Below are 22736 nucleotides of genomic sequence, written 5' to 3' on the forward strand. Positions count from 1 at the left end.
GACAGCACCAACATGACATACTTAAGCAAGCTATTGATGCCAAAAAAGGGAAACATAAAAGAATGGTCATAAAAACAGCATCCCCATTTTCTAATGAAATTTAACTGGTCTAAATAACTTGTCACAATTACATCAAGAGATCCTAGGAACAACCTCAGTCAGCAGACGCTACTTACTAAGTGGAGAGGTATGGCAGGAAAAGGGGAGTACCAGTTTATAATGTAAATGTTGGTAAAATTTTATGGAGAAAAGTGATGGAAAATTGAACAGTATTGCCTCTTAGGTACGTAAAGACTGCCTCCTTTCCTCACTTAGTCTGTTAAAAATTAAAAATTTGCTTTGATTGTATTGTTTTTGTTATATGGCATCTTGATCTGCATATCATCAGATTTGTTTTCATAAATTTCTTCCATTTGTTTAATAACTTTTCTACTTTCTACAATCAAAATGTATTTTCTTAATTTTTAATTAAAAAACATACCTTTACATAGAATTTTGTTATGTATAGTGTGAGTTGCAGATCTAAACTCCCTTTTTGGGCCATATTTTCTAATGTTGCCAACAATCTTTTATTGAATAAATATCCCCTGATATTTTTACATTTTGCATTTATCAGACTGGACATGCTGAATTTGATGTCTAAGAATATTCAGTTCAAAATTTGCAAGACAGGCAGGTGGTGAGATGAGATTATATCTCAGAAATTAGGTCTGGATATAGAAATCTGGGAATCATAGAGATGTAAATTGAACCCCTAGGTGTCGATGAGATCATTAAGAGAGAAAGTGTAGGAGAAAATGGTTTAGGATAGAGTTTTGAGAGACACCCTCCCATGAACAACTCTCAAAAGGGTTAGAGGATGTGACCGGGAGGAAATTCCAGTAATTCGACTGAGGAGTGCAGGCAGGCAGGAGAAGACTTAGGTGATTGCAGTATCATAAAAAAATTAGAGAGGAGAGAATATCAAGGAGTAGAAGATTTACATTGTCAGAGTCACCAGAGAGGACAAGAAGGATGAAGATTGAGAAAAGGTCATTAGATTTGGGAATTAAGAGATCATTGGTAACCTTGGAGAGAGCAATTTTAGTTGAATGATGTCAGAAGCTAGATTACAGACAGGAATTAGAAGCAAATTACAAGACAAGATCTGGAAGTACCTAATGTAGATGGCTTTCTTAAGGAGTTTAGCCGTGAAGGGGAGGAGATAAATAGGACTATAGCTAGCAGGGATTGTTGGATCAACTAAGAATGGGGTAGAGGGGAGGACTGGACTTGGATTTGTTTGTAGGCATCAAGAAAGCAGCCAGTAGATTGAGAAAGATTGAATATTAGTGAATAGAGACGATAGAGGGAGAAAAGTGCTATAGTAGACAGAAGAGAATGGAATCAAGCATGTAGTAGAGTTTACCTTGGGAAGGAGAAGAGCCATCTCGTCATGTGAGGTAGGAGTGAAGAAAGAAATAGTGGGGGAAGATGTCTGAGTAATGTGAGATGAAAGGAGAAGAGGGTGTTTTTGGTGATGGCCTCAGTTTTTTCAGTGAAGAATAAGTCGAGGTCTTCAGGTAAGGGGGTTGAATGACAGGATTCTGGGGAAAGCTTGAAGAAGGATGAAAAGGTTTGGAATAGGTGCTGTGATGAGTGGGATATTGAATTGATTGGGGAGGTATAAAAGGATTGCTTTTCTTCAGTGAAGGTCTAGTTGAGATTATTTAACATAAATTTATGTTGAACCTAGTCAGCATGGTTTCATGATTTTCCTCAGCTTTATTTAGCGATATGTGAGTAGTAGAGAATAGTGAGAATAGTCCCAGGTTGTGGTTTGACGTAGGGAAGGGGTAAAGTGTAGAGGATTTCATTGAGTTCACCAAGGGGGCTTGATAGGGAAGGGATGAGAATATTGCTGGTACAGGGGTGATAGCCTGAGAAAGAACTGAAGGGTGGAGAGACTGGAGGTCATGGTGAGGATGAATGAATAGGATTAGAAGGTAGTAGTAAAACTGAGGGAAGGATAGGATTATAAAAGATTATGATGGAATAAATGGTATAAGATATACCATTATATAATATGGCTATTTTCTATCATATTGTTTTCTAGTGTTTTAAATTGCATGTACAATTGACTAATCTGTTCTTTTTCTTTTTCCTTTTTTAAAATTTTTTTTGAATGAAGTTGTTTAGAGACAATTTCCCTCTAGAATTGCTTTGGCTTTATTCCAAAAGTTTTGGTATATTTTTCCATTGGCATTTTCATATGTGGTATGGTTTCTTGTATGTTCTCACGTTATGATGTTAACTTTATTTTCTTTTGTTTCTGTGATTTGTTCTTTGACCCACAGATTCTTTGGGATTAAATTATTTAGTCTTCATTTAATTTTTAGCCCTCCCTTCAAAGGCCTTTTATTGAATATAATTTTTATTGCATTGTAGTTGGTAAAGGATGTGTTTAATGTTTCTGTTTTTCTGTATTTGTGAAATTTTTATGCTCTACATGGTATTAGGGATTTTTGCCAAAGATGCCTAATATAGCAGAAATATAAATATACTCTTTTCTATTTTCAATTAGTAATTGCCAGAAATATTTTCAGGCCCTTATTTTTCCTGTTTCTCTTTTGGTTAGATTTGATTAAGTCTGAGAGGGATGCGCTGAAGTTCTCAACTTGTAATTTTATGGTCTTATTTCTTTCTGCAAATCAGAACTCTTTAAGTATTTAGATGCTATGTCATTCAGTGTGTGTATGTATATTAATGTTAAATATTGGTTTTCTGCATTGCCTTTAAGCATAATATAGTTTTGCTCTTTATCTCTTATAATCATGTCTATTTTTACTGTTAACTTGTTTGAGGTCGTGATTTGTTACCCTTCCTTTTTTGAGTTCACTTGAAGCATATAAATTTTCTCCATCCAACCCTTAATTTTCAGTTCCTGGATGTGTTTGAAGTATGTTTCTTGTAAACAACATATTGTTGTATTGTGCTTTCTAATTAGTCTTATGGATGGATTGCTCCCATTCACATTTACTGTTATGATTGTTAATTGCAGTAGAAAACTTGTCAAAAATATGAACCTTTGATACGGAGATGCTCAGGGTCATGAAAAGCACTGTAATTTACCAAAGGCACTCTATTCAGACTTTTTCCTTCTGTTCAGTTATAGGACCAGCTTCATTGTTTAGCTCTAGTGTCTAGCCTGGACAATAGGCAGTTTTTATTCATTTGGTTTGTTCTCTTCTAGGCTAGAGAAACAGCAGAATGTTTGATAGATAATGTAATTTTCGTTAGGATATTCCCAAAGTCCTTATGCAATTATATGAAATTGTTTTATGGACCAAAAATGTCAAATGTGCCTCGTGCATAAACTGTGTAGTTAAGAGTTTCTGGGGAATAATGAAGGCTGCCAGAAACCTTTACCAGATTACTAAAGGCAGATTACTAGGCAGAAATTTGGAAAACACTACTCTAGCAGTTACTGTGTGAGGAGAACATTACTCATTCTTTCCCTTTCCTATTTTAGATTGTGGGGTGTGTGGCTCTACTAGGGAAGCAAGCTGAAGCTGTTTTTATGTGATAAGATATCAGCCCCTTCTGTTGGACTTTGGGTCCTATTGCTTTTGGGAGTTTATCTAAAGATGATCTCTTTGGGTGCTAGAGAGGATTGAAGAGAAGGGAGTAAGCTTTAGAGACATTTCTGTTTTTTTATGTCATTTTCCCTTTCTGCAAGTACTTTCTCTTATCTCTCACTTTTTTAGATCCTTTAACTTTTTCCAAGTCTTTCTGCCTTTTAACCTCATATAATTATATAATGTAAGAGTTAGAAGGTGTCTTAGAGCTCATATAATTAAACCTTTTCATTTTATAAAAAAGGAAATCTCATGATTACTTCATTGGGAAAAAAATTTTTTTTAACCAGACTTTGTCTTTCCTTCAACCACTCTATCAGTCATACTTTTCACTGGCTAAACTTTTAAATTTACAGCAGCTTCCTCCATTTATTCACCACTCCACTTCCTCCTTGACAGTTTTACTTCTGTCCTCACCATTCAGTAAAAACTATCCTCTCTGATCTTGTTAATGAGTCAAAAAACCTCTTCTCAGTTTGCTCTCAAGTTGTGCTCCTGCCATTGATTACTCCTTGTCTGTTATTTTGGCTTCTTTTAGCTCTGGATTTTCTTAATATATATTTTTTTAACTTCTGAGATTTTATTGGGGGTGGGGGTTGGGAAGTAGGAGGGGGTAGTAGTTTTCCTTATCTTTTATTTGCTACAGTTCTCCAAAATATACTTCTAGATCTTATATTGTTCTTCCTCTCATGTTTGTTCTCTTTGGTTGATTTATCTTCTCACATGATTTTAACTGCCTCCAGTAAGCAGCTGACTCTCAAATCATCATAAAGATCATCTCAAGGGTTTAAGAAGAAATTAATCTTGAGCAAGTAACTTGACCTCTCTGGGCCTCCATCATTTTCATTTATGAGTGTTCATTTATGTAAAAGAAGCTAATAGGTAATCTCTAATCTCTTAAAATTCTAAACCTACAGAGACCTTACTTAAGGCTTGTTTTCTTAATTCTTTGTGTTGAAGAATTCTCATTAGAGGCAACAACCTTCTAATTGGTCCTCCTGCTTCTTCTAGTCTCTTCCTTTCTGTTTTCTACACAGTTGCCAAATTGACAGTCAATGAAGAACCATTAATTAGGTGCCTACTCTGTTCCAGGTACTGTACTAAGTGCCAGAGATAAAAATATTATAAATAAAATAATTTCTCCTACTAATAAAACAAATTCCTTATGCTCAAGAATTTTATATTTTAATGGGAGAAAAAAAGACATGCGAGTATATACAGAATATATACAAAGAGAATAAAATAAATATAAAGTAGTTAAATATGCTGCATGATGCTGTTGGTACCAGATTGTGTGGGTGCCTAGTTATATTCTGAAAATAAGTAAAAATCTCAAATTGAATTAATAATCAGTGGAATACACATTGAGGACAACTCAATTTTGAGGGTGCCTTGAGAGAGGTTCCTGATGTCAGTGATATCATAATGAAACTGACAATTCTTCCTAAGGAGATATTCAGATTGTTTTTGCTCAGTTCTTTGGAGGGAGAGAATTGGACAAAGAGAAGTATAAATTAAATCCAAAGCAGTCAAGAGGATTCATTTTGGTTTCTTACTGTACCAAGAGGAATGTTGAACAGAGACACTAGGATCAGAGCAATAGTCTCTTCTGTATCTAGACCCTTTGACTTAGTCTATGAACTGGCTGTAGGGGATTTAATCAACCTCTTTCTCAGTTTTCCAGTCCCTTTAATGAGGAAGTTGTTTACCTTCCTAGGACCATGCTTCTTTGGGACCAACTACACTTGCTCTATTGTGCTCATGTTTCCTGCATTTCCTAGCATTTTTTTTTTTTAAAATTTCAGAGGTTCTACTTAACTGTTATCCGTCATTTCTGATTCATTTGGGTATGTCCCTAATCTAAAGGGTATTTTTGTGGAGTTACAATAATACTGCTTTAAAGAATGAATGTTTCAGTTATGGTCATTTGATTTATAATGACATTTACTTTAGAGCACTCATGTTAATAACAGTGTTCTTCACTTTCTCCCTCCTAGTTTCTCTTTGTGGCCAGATGGGTTTGCATGGACAATCCTGTCCATTTGTAACTTCATCAAGGTGAGTATAATTTTTAGATTATGGTATTAAGTAGTACTTAAAATATGGTTTGGGAATACTTTATATACAGATTTTGTTTTAATGGGATTATTTTATTTTAATGGGCCATTGGCTGGTATTTGGGAATATTTTATTTACAGATTTTGTTTTAATGGATTCAGTTTAGTGAAAGTTTTCTTGCTCAAAATGTAATCAGCTTATTGTTTTTTTTTTCATTAGCAAACATCCTTTTTTACTTATAATTTTTTACTTCAAGTATTTATACAGGTTTAAATTAGAAAAGACAGACTTAATTTGGATTTTTAATGCAGTAAGTTAATAATATTAATAGGTAGCAGTTATATAGCACTTTAGGATATACAAAGCATTTTATAAAAATTATCTCATTTTATATGCATAACCACCTTGGCAGGCAGACACTATTATTATTCCCATTTTACAGAGTAGGAAACTGACACAGATAGGTGAAGTGACTTGCCCAAAGTGAAACAATTCAACAGTGCCAGAGACCAGTTTTAAACTTAGGTTTTCTGGATTCCAGGTCCAGGCTTTATTCAGGAGCTGCCTTCTAGCTGCTTCTGGTTATTAAGCTATCCCAGAGTGGTGTTAAATTTAAACTTGGTTCTTTTTAGGGCAGTGTAGTTTTAATGTACAGACATCCTGAGTTTTGAACTAAGTTCAGTCTTAAACTCTCCAACTTTCAAAATAAATCAAATAGGGAATGGATTTTTATAAAACTAGTAACTTTTAACTTAGGGAAATTTTAATTAGTCTATATCATGCTAGATGGTGGCACCTACTGATCACATGTGATATTGCAACCTGCTTTATTAGGCACTGTAGGTACTCACAGGTAGGCTGTGGAGAAGGGGATTAAGTTCCTGGAGGCATTAAGAAAAATTTCTGTTGTCTAGAGCAAAGGTGAAATTTGGTGTACTGTGTTCATTTCTTAGTACCACATTTAGGATAGACATGAGCAAGCTAGAACTTATTTAGAGTTAAGAATGTAACTAGGATAATGCCAGGACTAGAGAACATGTCATTTAAGCATGAATTGAAGGAATCAGGGATGGTTAGACTTGAGAAGGGAAGACTTAGAGGGAGTTGATTGTAAGTCTAGGCAGGCATAATATTGTTGGTATATAGTTACAACCAACATGGTTAGAGACTCATCACTATTTTGTCCTTTTTTTTTTCTTTTTCTGTTTTTGGCAAGAAGCTTTTTACTTTTAAGTCCCTTGTGAAGCTTCTTGCTGAGGGAATACATTTCTTATTGGGAAGTCATTTAGGCAATAAACATTTATTAAGCATTTACTATGTACCAGGCACTATGCTTGAGAGCTGGGGATATAAAAAGAGGCAAAAGATAATCTCTGCTCTCAAGGAGCTCACAATATAATGAGGAGAGTTACTTTGTTCAATATAGAAAATCATCGATTATTAGAATTTGAAGGGAATGTAAAAGACCAATTGAGACTAGTCCCTTCATAGTATAAATAAGGAAATTGAGGCCTACAGAGGTAGTGAATGGCCCAGGGTTGCACAGCTAGTAGTTAATGGCACTAAGAGCTAATCATGGCTTTTTCTTTTACACTTAACCTCGATTCCTTTCTGTGTGTATGTGAAGCAACAAATACTAGTATAGCACTGAAAAAAGATCTTGTATATGTAAAGTATATTAAAGGCCAAGGAGCATAATTTCTTTTTATTTTCCTTTGCTCTGAAGCTATTTTGGGGAATAACCAAAGTTATTGGTTGCAGTATGACCTGTTTATAAGTTGAAGGGTATTGATGCAGCCTAAATATTTAATATTTTCTTAGGTATTTTGAACTACCATTTCAGTTAGCATATCATTGACAGGATATCTTATAACCATAAGTCCCCCACTGGCTCAGTCTTCTTTCTAGACACTTAAGAGGAGAGAGAGAGAGTGTGTGTGTGAGTGTGTGTGTGTGTGTGTGTGTGTGTGTGTAAGAAAAATGAGGGGAGGGGCAGCTAGGTGGTGCAGTGGATAGAGCACCCGTCCTGAAGTCAGGAGTACCTGAGTTCAAATCCAGCCTCAGACCGACACTTGACACTTATTAGCTGTGTGACCCTGGGCAAGTCATTTAACCCCAATTGCCTTAAAAAAAAATGAGGGGAAAAACCACATATTAAGCTTCTTGGCAGAGATTTCATCTATTTTATTTGAACATTTATGATAAGGTATCCTTAAGTTCAAGTTAAAAGCTTGTATGACTTTGGTTAGTATTAGTATTCATGTAATTATTTGCCCTTGTAGAATCATTATTGGAAAGGGTTGTGAGTGAGACTTTGTCTCACTCCCTTTTTTGCACTGACAAAAGAAGTATTCATATCACATGATCATGAGATAGATTCTTTTTGCCATTTACTCACTGTATTATAACTTTTTCTATGTAATATTAGATTCTAAAACTCTTCTGAGTTTAATCAAACCAAATTTAACATTTAATTTGTAAATGGATAAGCCTTGAAAAATTTGAGTCCCAAGGACTCATTTCTCTAATTATGATAATATTTCTATCTCATGTTATTATGTTTCCACACCATTTGCGTTGAGGACAAGAATAAAGGGCTTGAAGTAAAGAGAAGAGTAATTTTCGGGAACGGAGTAATATAGTTACAATTTTCAATTCCCCGATATGAAATAGCCCTGTCCAAATAGGCAGCAGACATATGAAAGTAAAGTTAGAATACTTGAAGTAACTTGAGATGCATTCATGATGTGTTCGTGTGTATATTCACACAAACACGCACAACTACACACATATACCCTTTATGCAAAAGACAACAAGTAAAATGTAATTTTTAGTGCTAAAGAAGTCAAGTGTAAGACTCAGGGAATGACAAGTTGGGTAAGATAAATTCGAGGGTACAGCTGTAAATGGTTGGCAAAGGGATTGATTACATGGGTTACATATAGGAGAAAGTAGAGGCTACATGCAGTAAAGATAGCATGTGAGCTGGCAGGACAGAGGGATTGGCCAATGAATTAAACTCCATTTTCCTCAATATTTGGGGAAACTTTTATTTCCTTCATATAGTATTGGATATTGGCTCATTTTTATTTCTTTTGGGTGGGATAATCTCATGCCATTGGGAACTCAGGGTGTGGAATTTTGGGAAAAAAACAAAACAAAACAAAAACTTAAGTTTTTTTGTCCTCTGTTTAAAGGAATGATTGAGACCAATGGAAAAGTTCTTGTAGTGATAGGTGTTATTTTCTTAACAAAATTGCTCTTGGCAGCACTTTATTCTTTCATTAGATAGTATACGTAGTGTGCCACTTATAATGTCTGGTTCTGTGTAACGAAGGTATTTCTATGGCAGGAGGTATGTAGCAATTCTATTTTAATAGATCATTCTTAGACTATTAAAATTGGATGAAACTTTAGAGGTCATCTAGTCCCAATACCCTCGTTATAACAGAAGAGAAAATTGATAACCAGAGAGGGGCAATGATTGCTCAAGGTTGCATGGTTAGGGATAATTTGATTACGTGGATAGAACAAATTCAGTTTGATAAGAAATCCAATGTAAACGGGATGGTATCCTTTTGGTATATTACTCATATGTGGTAAGTTTTGAATACTTGTATGATGTTGAATAATTACTAGCATATTTTGAAAAAAACTTGTTAAGACTAATACCCAGATGTAGGATTTATAGTGTATGTACCTAAATAAAAATAATTTGACGATCCAGCAAACAGTGCAGCCTGCCATTCTATACCTTGACTTACCCTTTTGATAAGTTTTAGATACTTTGAGACTTTGAATCTGGGAGTTCATTGATGTGTACTTTCTCTTAGCTGATATAGATGGTTTTCCCTCCAATTCCCCCTACTCCCTCATACCTTCTCATTTGGAGTGATTTTTAAAGGGATAGCTCCTTAATTCTTCTAGGATACAATGTAGATTCCAAAGGTTGACTTCTAAAGCCCTTCATAACCAGGTTACCTTTTCAGTCTTGGCATATGTTCTTGCACTCTGTGTTTCCTAGTATACCTTTCTTGACCACTGTAGTTCAGCCAAACTGCCTTTCTTGCTATTCTTCACACAGTGCCTTGTCTCTTGTTTTCATTCACTGGCAGTGGTAGTCCCCCATGCCTATAATATACTTTTTTCCTACTCTTGGAATCCTTTATTTTCATCGGAACTCAACTCAAGCACCACCTTCTACATGAAACTTTTTCTGATCTTCCCAGTTGCTATTGCTAATGTTTCCCTGCCTTGTAATTTATATATACACATATATGTACGGACTGCCTTCTCTGACAGAATTCCGGTGAGGACAAAGACTTTCTTTGTCTTTATATCCCAGGACCTACCACAGTAGATACATAATAAAAGCTTTTATATTATTTTTTCCCTCCTTTGGCAGTGTCTTTCAATAATCCTCCATGGGAGATCTACCCAATGCCTTGGAGGTCTTCTATTTTAACGTCTTGGGAGTTGTTGTTGTAGTAGTTGTTGAGTCTTTTCAGTTGTGACCAACTCTCCTTGACCCATTTGAACTTTTCTTGGTAAAGATCCTGGAATGGTTTGCCATTTCCTTCTCCAACTTATTTTATAGATGAGGAACTAAGGCAAACAGGATTAAATGACTTGCCCAGGATCACATATTAAGTGTCTGAGGCCACATTTGAACTCAGGTACTCCTGACTCCAGGGCTGGAACTCTATCCACTGTGCCATCTAGCTGTCCATCTTGGGAGTTACCAGTGGACTATTTGGCATGTCCATCTGTTCTCACATATTTCTCATTTGAATACCATTAGCAATTTTGTTTACCCTTTGCTTGCTAAATTTGATTGATTAGAGGAATGACGCTATGAGGTGTAGACCGTCTTGTCAATGCCAGCCTTGTCACAAAGGAGCCTTGTCTCCAGATGTAGCCTTGACATTAATAGATCTATTACTTCCCAAAAGTTAGAAATGGGGTCTTCGTTTTAATTATTTCTTAATCAGCTTTAACTTTATTTAAAAAATAAACAGCAGAATAATAACCATCTCGATAATGTTTTTCTGTCCTTATGTTTGAATGCCTCCATCACAGTCTTACTCCAGTGTCTCATTATGGCATGTGGTCTTGGGTCTTTGACAAACTTTGGCAAGTTCTACTTGTACTAGAAGGGTTTCAAGTACAAGAACCCTGGGACAGCTTTCTAGCTAATTTCAATGAGACTTGTTATCAGTAGGTTGGCCAATGGATGATGAAAAGCAGTTTACAAAGCCCATCTGTTGAAAGCACCTGGATGGATGAAATCAGTTCTTTTAAAGTTTTGTAGTATAGTTAAATAAATGTATCTATGGTAGTAAGTATATACCTTATTCTGAGTTCTGCTTTTTTTGTGGTGGTGGTTGTTTTTCCATTCATGCATTGCCAGGTTCACATAGATCATTACCCGTTTGCTTGTAGAAAAAGGGGCTGGATCTGTGATTTCACTGATATAGGGTCCTATATGATATATATCATATCATATATATATGATATATGTGATATAGGGTCTTTGTGAATTCCCTTTCCTTCGGTAAGGAAACTCCTTCTACCACTGCAGGTTGTCACCTTCTATGCAACTTAACAGTCTTAAAGAATCCTTGAAGTATTCTCTAAAAGAGAGTTTCATAGAGCACTGAGAGGTTAAAGGACTTGGTTAGGGTCACACAGCCATTATATAATAGAAGTGGGAATTGAACCCCATGTTCTTCCTGGCTTTGAAAGGTCACTCTTTGCACTAGGCCACTGACTCATTTCTACATAGCAGTCAGTCAACAAACATTTTACCTATGTACCAGTCCTTTGTTAGGAGCTGAGGATACAAATACAGTGAATAAAATAATTCCTTTTGACAAAGAGTTTACACTATAATAGGAATACAAGTACATATTTAAATATATGCAAAATAAATTTAAAGAGAATTAAAATAAATACAAAGTTAGGGGCAGCTGGTTGGTGCAGTAGATAGAGTGCTGCACCTGGAGTTAGGAAGACTTGTCTTTGTGAATTCAAATCTGACCTTAGACACTTGCTAATTGTATGACCTTGGGCAGATCATTTAATCTTGTTTGCCTTAGTTTCCTCATCTGTAAAACAAACTAGAGAAGGAAATGGCAAACCATTCTAGTATGTTTGCCAAGAAAACCCCAAATAGGGTTGGAGAGAGTTGGACATGACTGAAAGTGACTCAGCAACAACAGCGAAAACACATAGTTAAATAGAAGATGGTTTAAGAAGGGAGGATACTAGCAGTTTGAAGGCTAGTTCATATATTTGTCATACTTTATAATAATGTAAAATACATAAGTATATATAATATGTATGTCATATATGATATGAATTATAAATAAGTAATATATATAAAATCACCATTGCATTAATATGTGAAGTTTGTTTAGCCCTTCCCCACAGGGCATTTGGGCTCTTTCCAGTCTTTTGATGTTAAATGTAGTGTACCTGGAAACATCATTTTATAGTTAGCTCTTTTTTTCTTTTGAGTTATTTCCATGGGATATATTTCCTGTGGTGAGATTCCTGGGTAAAAAGCTATCACCATTTTTATGGCTTTTATTGCATATAGCCAAATTAATTTCCAAAAGATTTCCAAGTTTCATTATCACTAATATATGAGTATACTTGTTTCTATGTGCAGTCCCAACATCTTAAAAATTTTTATCTTTGTGCTACTTTAATGGGTACTGCCATTTGTTTTCATTTTTATTTATTAGTTTAGTTGAAGTTTTCTGATTTTAACTATTTGTGTTTCTACTTTCATTTATGCCATTTAAATGTTTTTGGGTATATTAATATGGATACTTTTATATGTAAATGAATGATAGAGTAGTATGAGAAAGGCAGAATGGTAGTGGATAGAGGAATGGTCTTGGAATCAGAAGATGTAAGTTCATGTCCTGCTCTAAACATACTTCGTGTGTGACCTGAGACAGTCAACCTTTTGTTCTTGGTCATCTCTTTAAGACTAAGTTACAAACTAATTGTCCAGCTGCACATCTCCATTAGGGTGGGAGTTTGCATAGCAGTAGTTCCTTATATTGATGAAATCACAGGTATAGATCTTGTCTCTCCCTCCCCCCCCCAAAAAAAGAGGGGAATATTTTAAAAGAGTGATAGAATACAATGATTTATCTGCTATTTGATGGTAGCATCAGGTCCTAGGGCAACAGAGAGGCTAGTTTGAGATGGTTAATGGAAAGACACATTTAACAGTCATTGACTCCCAACTTAACTTTTTTTCTCCTGGCTTGTTTCTTAGGCTCTCATTAGTTACTTAGCCCTTTGACTGGCCGTTGGTGCGGCAAAGAGATTGCTGACAATATGCGTTTGAGACTGGCTGTGATTCATGAACCCAGATCGTTGATAGAAGCAGCTTGTATACTAGGATATTAAATTTATTTTGTTGTCATTGCCATCAATTAAAATTATTTTTAAATAAATATATTAAAAACCTTGATCTGATTGAAATATTAGGAGACGAGATATCCTGGGCAATTGAAGTTTTTATTTAACTTATAGTTAACCAAAAATCTTTGTGAATCTTTGTAAAGATTCTTGATACATTATAAATATATTTAAGTTTCCTATCTTTGTTTGCAGAATGTCCTGAACATAATATAATCTTCTTTAGGACTTGAATATCTCTGAGAAATATCATTCTGAACATCATTTGTCATTGTGGAATGCCGTAGGTGTAGATGTTGAGATTGGGTTTAATGTATACTGACCCAAAGACACCCTGGGTTTTTTGACGTAATTTCTGTTGTCAGTTTGCTTTGTTGTCATTTTTCAGCTTTTTCCTAAAATTATGATGCTAAAATAATTCTAGCTCAATGTTAGTTTATTAGTGGATAAGAATGAGATAAAATTCCTTAATTTGCCTCAAAGAACAAATCAACTTTCCATTAAAGTCCTCCTTCTATACCTCGATATGGTGTGGTGATCCTGAGTTTTCAGAGATTATATCATTGGAGAACAACTTCTAGATGGTCCTTCTAGGATGGAAAGGCTTCAGTTCTGGACACCACAGATAGCATTGTTCATCAGTCCAGGCCAGTTAAGTTTGAAGTGACTTATTGCCAAATAATTGGTCAGCAGATGATGAATTTTTTATATTTTAATTTTGACCACAACAACTTACGTAGACCATTTAAGTATGAAAGGAGACCCACACCACTGAAATAATAGATCTTTAGAAGTATTACTTGAACATATATTTAATAGAGACGTCACTATTCAGTATACCTCTTGCTCTAGGACTGTGCTTTCCTGATTGGTGAGATCCCTTTTTATTTAACCTTTTCCAGGCTTGACCATACTTCACCCCCACCATCGTCTTGCTGTGCTCTCCTATGATGCACCTCTCTTCCCCATTTCATCTCTTGCACGTTAACATTGTCTCTAGAATTCATGTGTCAGTTACCTTGTTGCTCCATTTACCATCCCCCTAACTTTCCAGATGAAAACGCCTCTCTCTCTGGCTTCCACTTCCCTATTTGTTTTGTCTCCTATTAGAATATGAACTCCAAGATAGTAGGGACTGCAGATTTTGTATTTGTTTCCTCAGTGTTTCACATGGTGCTTGGCTAATAATAGTAAACACTTAATAAATTTTCATCCATTCATACGCAGATACTTTGTTAGACAACTTTCAACGTAATGTATAAAATTTTAGTCCATATCATAATTTCTTAGATACTTACTGGCCCAACAACTTATGTGAAGATTTTACAAGTACAAATCAGCTAGGAGTGAAACAAGCCTTCCCCTGTTGTAAAGAACATATGCTATTGCGATAGAAATCTGAAATTGCTGAACAGTTTGTTATGTTGTGGTAAAAATCATACTTGGGGATAATTGGAAAAAAAAGGCATAATTTGGTTAACTGGTACAATTACAGTGGAGTCAAAGGTAAAATCTGTGCCTGCTGCAATGCACAAAGACACGAAGAATAAGAAATAGGTTGTACTTTGACTTGAGAGAAACAATAACATGCTTGGAAAGTAGAATTTTAGCAAATTAAAGCTGGAAGAAGTCTTAGACTTAATCTTGGTCGTTAGCCCCATATTACAGATGAAACTGGTTCAGCTAGGTTAAGCGATTTGCAAAAGGTCATGTAAGTAAGCAAACAGGAGAGCTAGGACTTGTGAGAACAATTTTGAAAGACTCAGGGAGGAGTTTGATCCTGCTTTAATCCTTTTTCTCTTTTTTTCACCTCATTCCATTCATCCTTCCTCTCTCCTTTACCTCTTGTTTAAATTTCTTGGAATATCACTTAGGGCTTAGGATTTCAAATTCTAACCCTCACTTAATATGAGATCTTTACTAGAATTTCTTTGTCTGTGGGTGTGGAATGCCGTATTTCTGCTCCATTTTAAAGTTAAAGTACTTACTGAATGTTTAGAGGCTGCCTTTTGTATAGTTCTATATGCATTCCTAGCAGAAGAGAGCTACAGAAACGGGACTTACTCTGTTTAGTTTGATCATGTTTTCGGACCTCATTAAAGAACTGCTTAATCATGAGCTAACCTCAGTTGTTATATTAACTCCTCTTAATGAAAAGCTTGGAGATCAGATGCTATTTGTTGAATGTCAGCTGTTGAATAGACAGAGAAAGGGAAAACTTAGTGCCACTGCTTGGTATGTTAAGGATAAATATGTGTTTATAATGCATACAACCTCCCCTTCCCCCAATCCTTCAACTTTTTTTTTTCTAGAAATTCTCATGAACTTTTCTTCTTACAAGTCAGCATTAGTGTATACGCCGTTCTTCTATTTGAATGGGGTGTAGAGTGTGTTCAGGGAAGACCCATAACACTGGTATGAGGACTACCAACCCCTTTCAGGGCCGCTTTCCACCTTTGCTGTCTACCTGATCCACTTAACTCACTTGTGTCTCCAAGAAACTGTATCATGCTCAATGGCCACACCCATGTAAACTGTTTCAGCAGACAAGCTGAGCCAAGTTGAGGGTAACCAAGGAGTCTCAAACCCGTTGATGAGGTAGGGGGGTGTCTACCCCAAGCAGTTGAAAACTTCTCCTGGTGGAATGGGCAGATGAGAACAGTTTGTTCCAATAACCATGAAGGCAGCTGAAGCAGGTGCTGTGGAATGTTTAGAGCTTGGTTAGATATCAAAGATGCCAAGGTCATCTACTACATCTTGAGCCAATCACCAATTGTCTTGACTCTGTCCTGCCACTGGGCTGTGATAGTTCTAGAAGAGAGAGTGAGGCCAACGACTTTGTGCAACTCTGCCTCACTTAAATCCATTTTATGCACAAGTCAAAAGACATCACCCATACCATTTTACCATTTTTATCTATCTCAAAGTCCTGTGGCTATAGGCAAGTGATGAAGTAGCAGGTTGCAGATATACTGGGAGCTGTAGCCACAACACTGCACACAGGTGGCCCAGGTCATAGGGTTGTGTTCTTATTGGAAGCAGCAGTGGGATTCGGCAGCCTTTTAAACACTGCACTGCTCACCTTCTGGTGTGAGGAAGGGGCTAAAAATTGTCTGCTTACTCAACCCTGGTCTGTTTACTGCGGCAGGCAAGGATCCCAACCTGCGATCAAAACAAAAAAATGTACAAAACTTTCTGCAAAGATGATTCCACTCACCATCGGTACATGGAATGTGTGCACACTTATAGACAGCACAAAATTCAGTAGACCTGAAAAGTGAACAGCTTTTGTTGGGAGAGAACTCGGCAGATATCACATCCAAGTAGTAGTCCTGAATGAAACAAGACTAGCAAAGAAGGCCAGCTTACCAGAATCGGAGCTGGATACATGTTTTTCTGAAGTGGCCACAATGAAGGGGAGTGCCATGAAGCTGGTGTAGGTTTTGCGATCAAAACCTAGTAAGTAAGCTTGTATGCCTACCAAAAGGAGTGAATGACAGGCTCATGACAGTGTGATTGCCATCTACAGGAAAACACCACACCACCATCATCAGTGCCTATGCTTCTGCCATGATGAACCCTGATGAGGTCAAAAGAAAAATTTTATGAAGACTTGGAGACCCTCATCATCAGTGTGCTAAAGAAGACAGACTTATAATTCTGAGTGACTTTAATGCTAGAGTGGGCTCAGACTTCCAGACATGGCATGGAGTTCTTGGAGAGCAATGGAGTTGGAAAGAGCAACAGCAATGATCACTTACTGTTGAAGACTTGTGCATCTTATGACCTTCTCATCACCAGTGCTGTCTTCCATTTACCTAAATGAAATAAAACTTCATGGACGCACCCTTGAAGCACACATTGGTATTTAATAGACTGTGATTGTAAGGAGAAGAGACAGGATGTGAGAGTGACAAAGGCAATGTGTGGCACGGAATGCTGGACTGATCACAGACTTGTCCTTTCCAGGCTGAATATTTGCATTCAAAGAAGTGGACCCAAGGCAAGGTGACTGCCCGAAGACTTAATGTCAACAAATTAGAGCAATTCTCTGAGCGGGAACAGTTCCTTGCCAAGTTGGAGGGAAAGTTGAGCCAACACATGGTTAGCAACAGTGGAGCAGAAAAGGAGTGGGCAGCTTTCAGAGATCTGGTGTACAGCACTGCGTTTACTCATCTGGGTCAGAACACTTGCAAACATGAAGATGGGTTTGACAGAAATGATGGGGAAGTTCAGAAGCTGTGGATGAAAAAACAAGAACTCCACAGGGTTTAGCAGCAGCATAGTTCATCCATCTCTAAGAAGGCAGCATTTAACACCATCAAAAGTAAAGTGCAAGTGAAGCTCAGAGAGATGCAGGATTCTTGTCTCACTGAAAAGGTGATGAAATTCAGTTTTACGCTGATAATAACAATCCAAAGCATTTTTGTGATGCCCTGAAGGCTATTTATGGGCCAGAGACCTATGTTGCATCTCAACTACTCAGTGCGGATGGAGCCACATTGATTAGTGATAAGGATGTGATCCTGGAGAGATGGGCTGAACATTTCCATAGTGTTCTCAACAGACCATCATCAATCAATGCTGAAGCCACTGACTGTTTACCTCAGGTTGAAGTCAGTCCCTCTCTAGCCAAATTTCCAACTGAAGAAGAGATTTGGAATGCCATTAGGCTCCTTTTCTGTTGCAAAGCACCAGGTGCTGATTCTGTGCCAGCTGAGATTTAAAAGGTTGAAGTGGGGTGTCCATGGCTCATACAAAAGCTGACTGATATTTCTGGGTTATATGGCAAGAGGAGATTATCTTTCAGGAGTTCAAGGATGCTTCCATTGTCAGTTTCTATAAAGGTAAAGGAGATAGATATGTCCTGTGACAGTCACAGAGTAGGGTCTCTCTCTTAGTTATTGCTGGCAGGATTCTTGCCAGAGTCTTCAATAGGCTGATCCTTCACCTGGAAGATGGTCATCTACCTGAGAGTCAGTGTGGCTTCAGAAAGGGCCGAGGAACAGTTGATAAGATGTTTTCTGCCCAACGACTCCAGGAGAAATTCCAGGAGCAGAACAGAGGTCTGTACACAACATGTGTCCATCTAACCAAGACCTTTGATACTGTCAGTCATAAGGGCTTATGGAAAATTTTGTCAAAATTTGGTTGCCTGGAGTAGTTCATTAGTATTGTATGTTAATTTCATAATGACATGCTTGCCTGGGTTCTGGATAATGGGCGATGCTTTTGTGCCTTCCCAGTTACCAATGGAGTCAAACAAGGCTATGTGCTTGTTCCCATGCTTTTTAGCATGATGTTTTCAGCTATGTTGTCAGATGCCTTCAATGAGGTCCGCTCAAGGTTAGCTATTCCACTCATGGTAAAGTATTTAACTTGAAAAGTCTACAAACCAGGACTAAAGTGAAGGGCAGAGTTGGTGCATGATTTTTTGTTTGCAGATGATTGTGCAGTCAGTACAGCCTCTGAAGCTGAGATGCAGCAAAGTGTGGATCGATTGTCTGCTGCTTGTGCTAATTTTGGCCTAACAATTAACAACAAGAAAATACAGGTGCTTCACCAGCCAGCACCACACCATCCACAATAGTAGACCCATCAGTTATAGCAAATTGAGAAGTTTTGAATAGTGTGCATGAGTTCACTTACCTTGAGGGAGGTACACATTGATAATGAAGTTGATGCACTCATTGCCAGAGCTAGCTCAGTGTTTGGGAGGCTCTGAAGGAAAGTGTGGGAGAGAAGAAGTGACCACCACACTAAAGTCTGCAGAGCTGTTGTGTTGACCTCATTGTTGTATGCCTGTGAAACCTGGATAGTATACCAACATCAGGAAACTGAATCATTTCCATTTGAATTGTCTTACGAAGATTCTGAAGATCACCTGGCAGGATAAGGTATCCGACACTGAGGTTCTTTCTTGAGCTAAATTGCCCGGCATTCAAAATCTACTGCAGAGAGTACAACTCTAATGGGTTGGCCACATTGTTTGAATGCCAAACATACACTTGCCTAAAAGACTGTTGTGTGGAGAACTCACAGAAGGCAAGAGCTTGCATGGTGGTCAGAAGTGATACAAGAATACAAGATACAAGACCCTCAAGGTCTCTCTGAAGAACTTTGGAATTGTTTGCATGAATTGGGAGCCCCTTACACAGGACTGCCCAGCTTGGCATGCCCACATTAGAGAAGGTGCTATGCTCTATAAGCAAAGCAGAATTAAAGTAGCTCAAAAGAAACTCAAGATGTGCACATATGGAGAATCCACCCCAAATGTTCACATGGACTATTTGTGCCCTAGCTGTGGTAGAGCATTCTGAGCTTGGATTGGTCTGATCAGCCACAGCTGGACATACTGTAACTTGATTCTTAACATACTGATGTCATTGGACCTTCGAGAATGAAGGACAACAACCAGCCACCAGCGTGTACTCCATTCATCTCTTTGACTGAATGGATAAATGAATGAAAGAAAAAACATTTATTAAGCACTTAACTATATACCAAAACTGCTAAGTGCTGGGAATACTAATACAAAAATTAAAAGTTCCTTGCCCTTAAGGGAATTATACTCTAATGGGGGGGAGATACAATATATGTAGGAGGGTGGTGGCCAGGGAAGGGTAAAGTTTACAGGGATAGAGAGTGGAGCCATAGGGCAAGCAAATGATATTCTTTCCAGAATTGGGAGGGTGTGGCAGGGGTGGTTATTTCCCATGGTGTGGCAAGAAGTAGCTTCTGTTTTTTGTTTTTTGTTTTTTTTTTTCACTTTGCCTTATTTCATATGTTTTTCCAGGTCTCTTTATATTTCTTATTTGTTAGTTTAACTGTAATATATTTTATTACATAAATGTTTTTTGGCTTTGTCTCGAACAACTGCAGTTGTACTCCATCTCTCTGATTCAGAGCTTGCCTGATTTTTGAAAAAGAAATCACCAAAAAGTCTCTTAGAATACTATAATGGATACATTCCTGAAAATTCAAGTGTAAGATTCATTCCCATTGAGTTAGATTATAATTTCCAAGAAGCTTCATCTTCCTCATTTTTCTTTTGGAGGTGACTTAGATCATTGTGAAGAGCCTACCCTTTCCTAATGATCCAGAACCATAAGAAATGACTTTTTAAAGGAATCCTAAGCATAGTCTTTTACTACAGATTCTTTGGTAGTGTGAATATTGAAACTCCTTTTATAAATCAAGTTTCCTTCTTACAACTTTGTCAGGTAGGTAGAGCAAGTATTGCTATCTCACTATATAACTGAAGACATGGGCATAAGTTAAAGTATGATTTAGCCAAAGTCTGGTTCTAAATCTGTAGTTTTTTTATATTACTTTGGTGTTGCTTGCCTCCCAAATGTAACTGTTTGTATATTTGCAGTTAATATGTGGGTTTTTGTATTTTTTTAAAACAGTCTACATATAACATTTTAAGTTTATTACAGATATGGGTTAAAGTGACCACAGGATGATGCTGTTTAAAATCAGGAGGAAGGAAAGGAGGGCAAAACAATCCAAAAATGCATGTGAAGGAAGGTGACAAGGATACCTTTACAGGATACCAAGACTAGTGCCAACTTGTGGGGATAAACTCAGGAAATCACAGGAGAGTTACAAGAGACAGTTGAAATAAAAGACAGCAGGTAAACATTTATTAATTATATCAGTTAGATGAGATCCAAGATGAGTTAGATGTGATCTTGTGTTGGAAGTGTAGTGAAAGTGTCCTTCTAGTAGATGGCAGAAAATGTATTGGCTTTTTTGTTTCACAGAAAGGTTAATTATGGTTGGGTAACCAGAGTGTTCATAATCGGAGATTAGAGAGTAGAATTAGAGGATAGAGGGTTCAATTCAACATGCATTTATTAAGTGCCTACTGTGTGTAAGTCTGGAGTCACAAAGTTAAAAATTGACTCAGTCCCTGCAGGAGCTGACATTCTACTAGAGGGGGTACAAGGTAAGGTCTGATGGAGTCAAGGGAGAAATAAAGGTGTAATGCTGTTAGAAAATTTGAGGAAGGAGAGAGTACTTTAAACTAGGTTGGGGTGCATGAGGAAACAAGGAGAGCTTTGTGGAAGAGGCTATACCTGAGCATTGAAGATAGAGAAATATTAGGAAGGGAAGAAGATGTGGAGGAAGTGCCAAACTAGAACAGGACAGGACTGGACAGGGAATGACAGTGGAAAGAATGTTGATTCTGGATTCAAGGGACTTGGGTTCAAATTCCCCTTCAGATACCATTATAGCCTTTTGGCTTTGGGCAAATCATTTAGCTTCTCTGGGCCTCACTCTCCCCATCTGTAAAATGAGGGAGTTGGACCAGTTGACCTCCAAGGTCCCTTCCAGCACTCATTCTATTTTCTTTTTTCGTGTCTGTGTAGCCTCATGCCATATATCTCAAGCTTTAATCAAAAAGGTACTAGAACTCTCTTTTGGCTCATTAGCCATAGTACCTTTTATCCTTTTTGCAACCCAAAAACCAGAAAAAGTCTATGTATTGAATCTCTGATTTTTAGATTAATTTAGTTCTCCCCCCCCCCAGGTTTCTTGAAATTGGTTAATAGCCATTGACTATTAATTTTAAATTCATAATTGATAGGAACTCATCTAACTTATTGTTCATTATTAATAAAGTGTGCTGGAGATTCAGTTTTATTTCTGTTTAGTTGAACAAATGTTTATTAAATTTTTGTTTTGCATAAAGCCTTGTGCTAGAGATGAGGATAGGAGTGGGGAATGCAAAGATAAATAAAATCAGGTGTAGCCTTTAAATATTTTGTGACCTAGTTGTGGAGATTGGGCAGGCACAAAGTAAATATGATATTTAGAATATGAAAAATTAAGAAATTAGCACTTTAGCGGGCCCTTGGAGGATGAGTAGAATTTCAAGAAGTGGACATGATGATAATAATTGGCATTTACATTAGCATTTGCTTTTACAACACCCCTCTGAAGTAAATGCTTTAGGTTTTATAATCTCCATTTTACAGATGAGGAAACTCAGGTTTGGTGAGATTAAGTGACTTGTTCAACGTTCATTTAGCTAGCAAGTGCCTAAGGCCCAGAGTTCAACCCAGATCTTCCAAATCAGTCACTCCTTTACTAACTTGCCTTTCAAGAGGATGATATGAGGAATGGGAAAGAAATCTTTCCAGGGATTAAAAGCAGTGTGAGCAAAGTCATGGAGGTCCTTTTCAGCTGTCTTATTATGCAGACAGCCCTTCACTTAGGATCATCTGTGCACTTAACTTCTGCCAATTCACTATTTCCCTGTTTCCCTCCTGAGTGAGTAGTTTCAAGAAGGTGTGAAAATCAGAAATATTTGGGGGAGACTTGGTAGGGAGAAAGCAATGAAGGAGGGAAGAGAAACTTGAGGAATGTTGACTGACCTACTTTTTGGTGAATCACCTCCCTCTCCCTTCTTCTCTCAGCACTACCTGAAAATTTTTACATCTTTTTGCCAAAAGATTCTAATGATCCTAAAATCATCTTTTAAAACATTTTGTACTTATGGGAGGATTAAGGAGGCAGATTTTGTTATCCATACATAAATGTGGATAAGTTGAATCAGGTTGCTTTTTTAATGTGTAGTTTAGGCCAGTTAGATAGAGGGAATGGGAATTA

At 37.1% G+C, this 22736-nt stretch overlaps 1 protein-coding gene across 2 annotated transcripts in view; it reads left to right on the top strand.

The window, feature by feature from the left end:
- FOXJ3 (forkhead box J3) overlaps window positions 1–22736 on the top strand; it is a 169033-nt gene that overhangs the window by 25515 nt on the left and 120782 nt on the right. For both annotated transcript variants that reach the window (XM_027864685.1, XM_027864684.1), the window contains exon 2: window positions 5615–5675. In XM_027864685.1, coding sequence (XP_027720486.1) covers window positions 5632–5675 — 44 coding nt within the window. In that variant the 5' untranslated portion in view covers window positions 5615–5631. The remainder of the gene's footprint in view (window positions 1–5614; window positions 5676–22736) is intronic.

Source organism: Vombatus ursinus, unplaced genomic scaffold (assembly GCF_900497805.2).
Source record: "Vombatus ursinus unplaced genomic scaffold, bare-nosed wombat genome assembly UNPS02014775.1, whole genome shotgun sequence".
Taxonomy (NCBI): Eukaryota; Metazoa; Chordata; class Mammalia; order Diprotodontia; family Vombatidae; genus Vombatus; species Vombatus ursinus.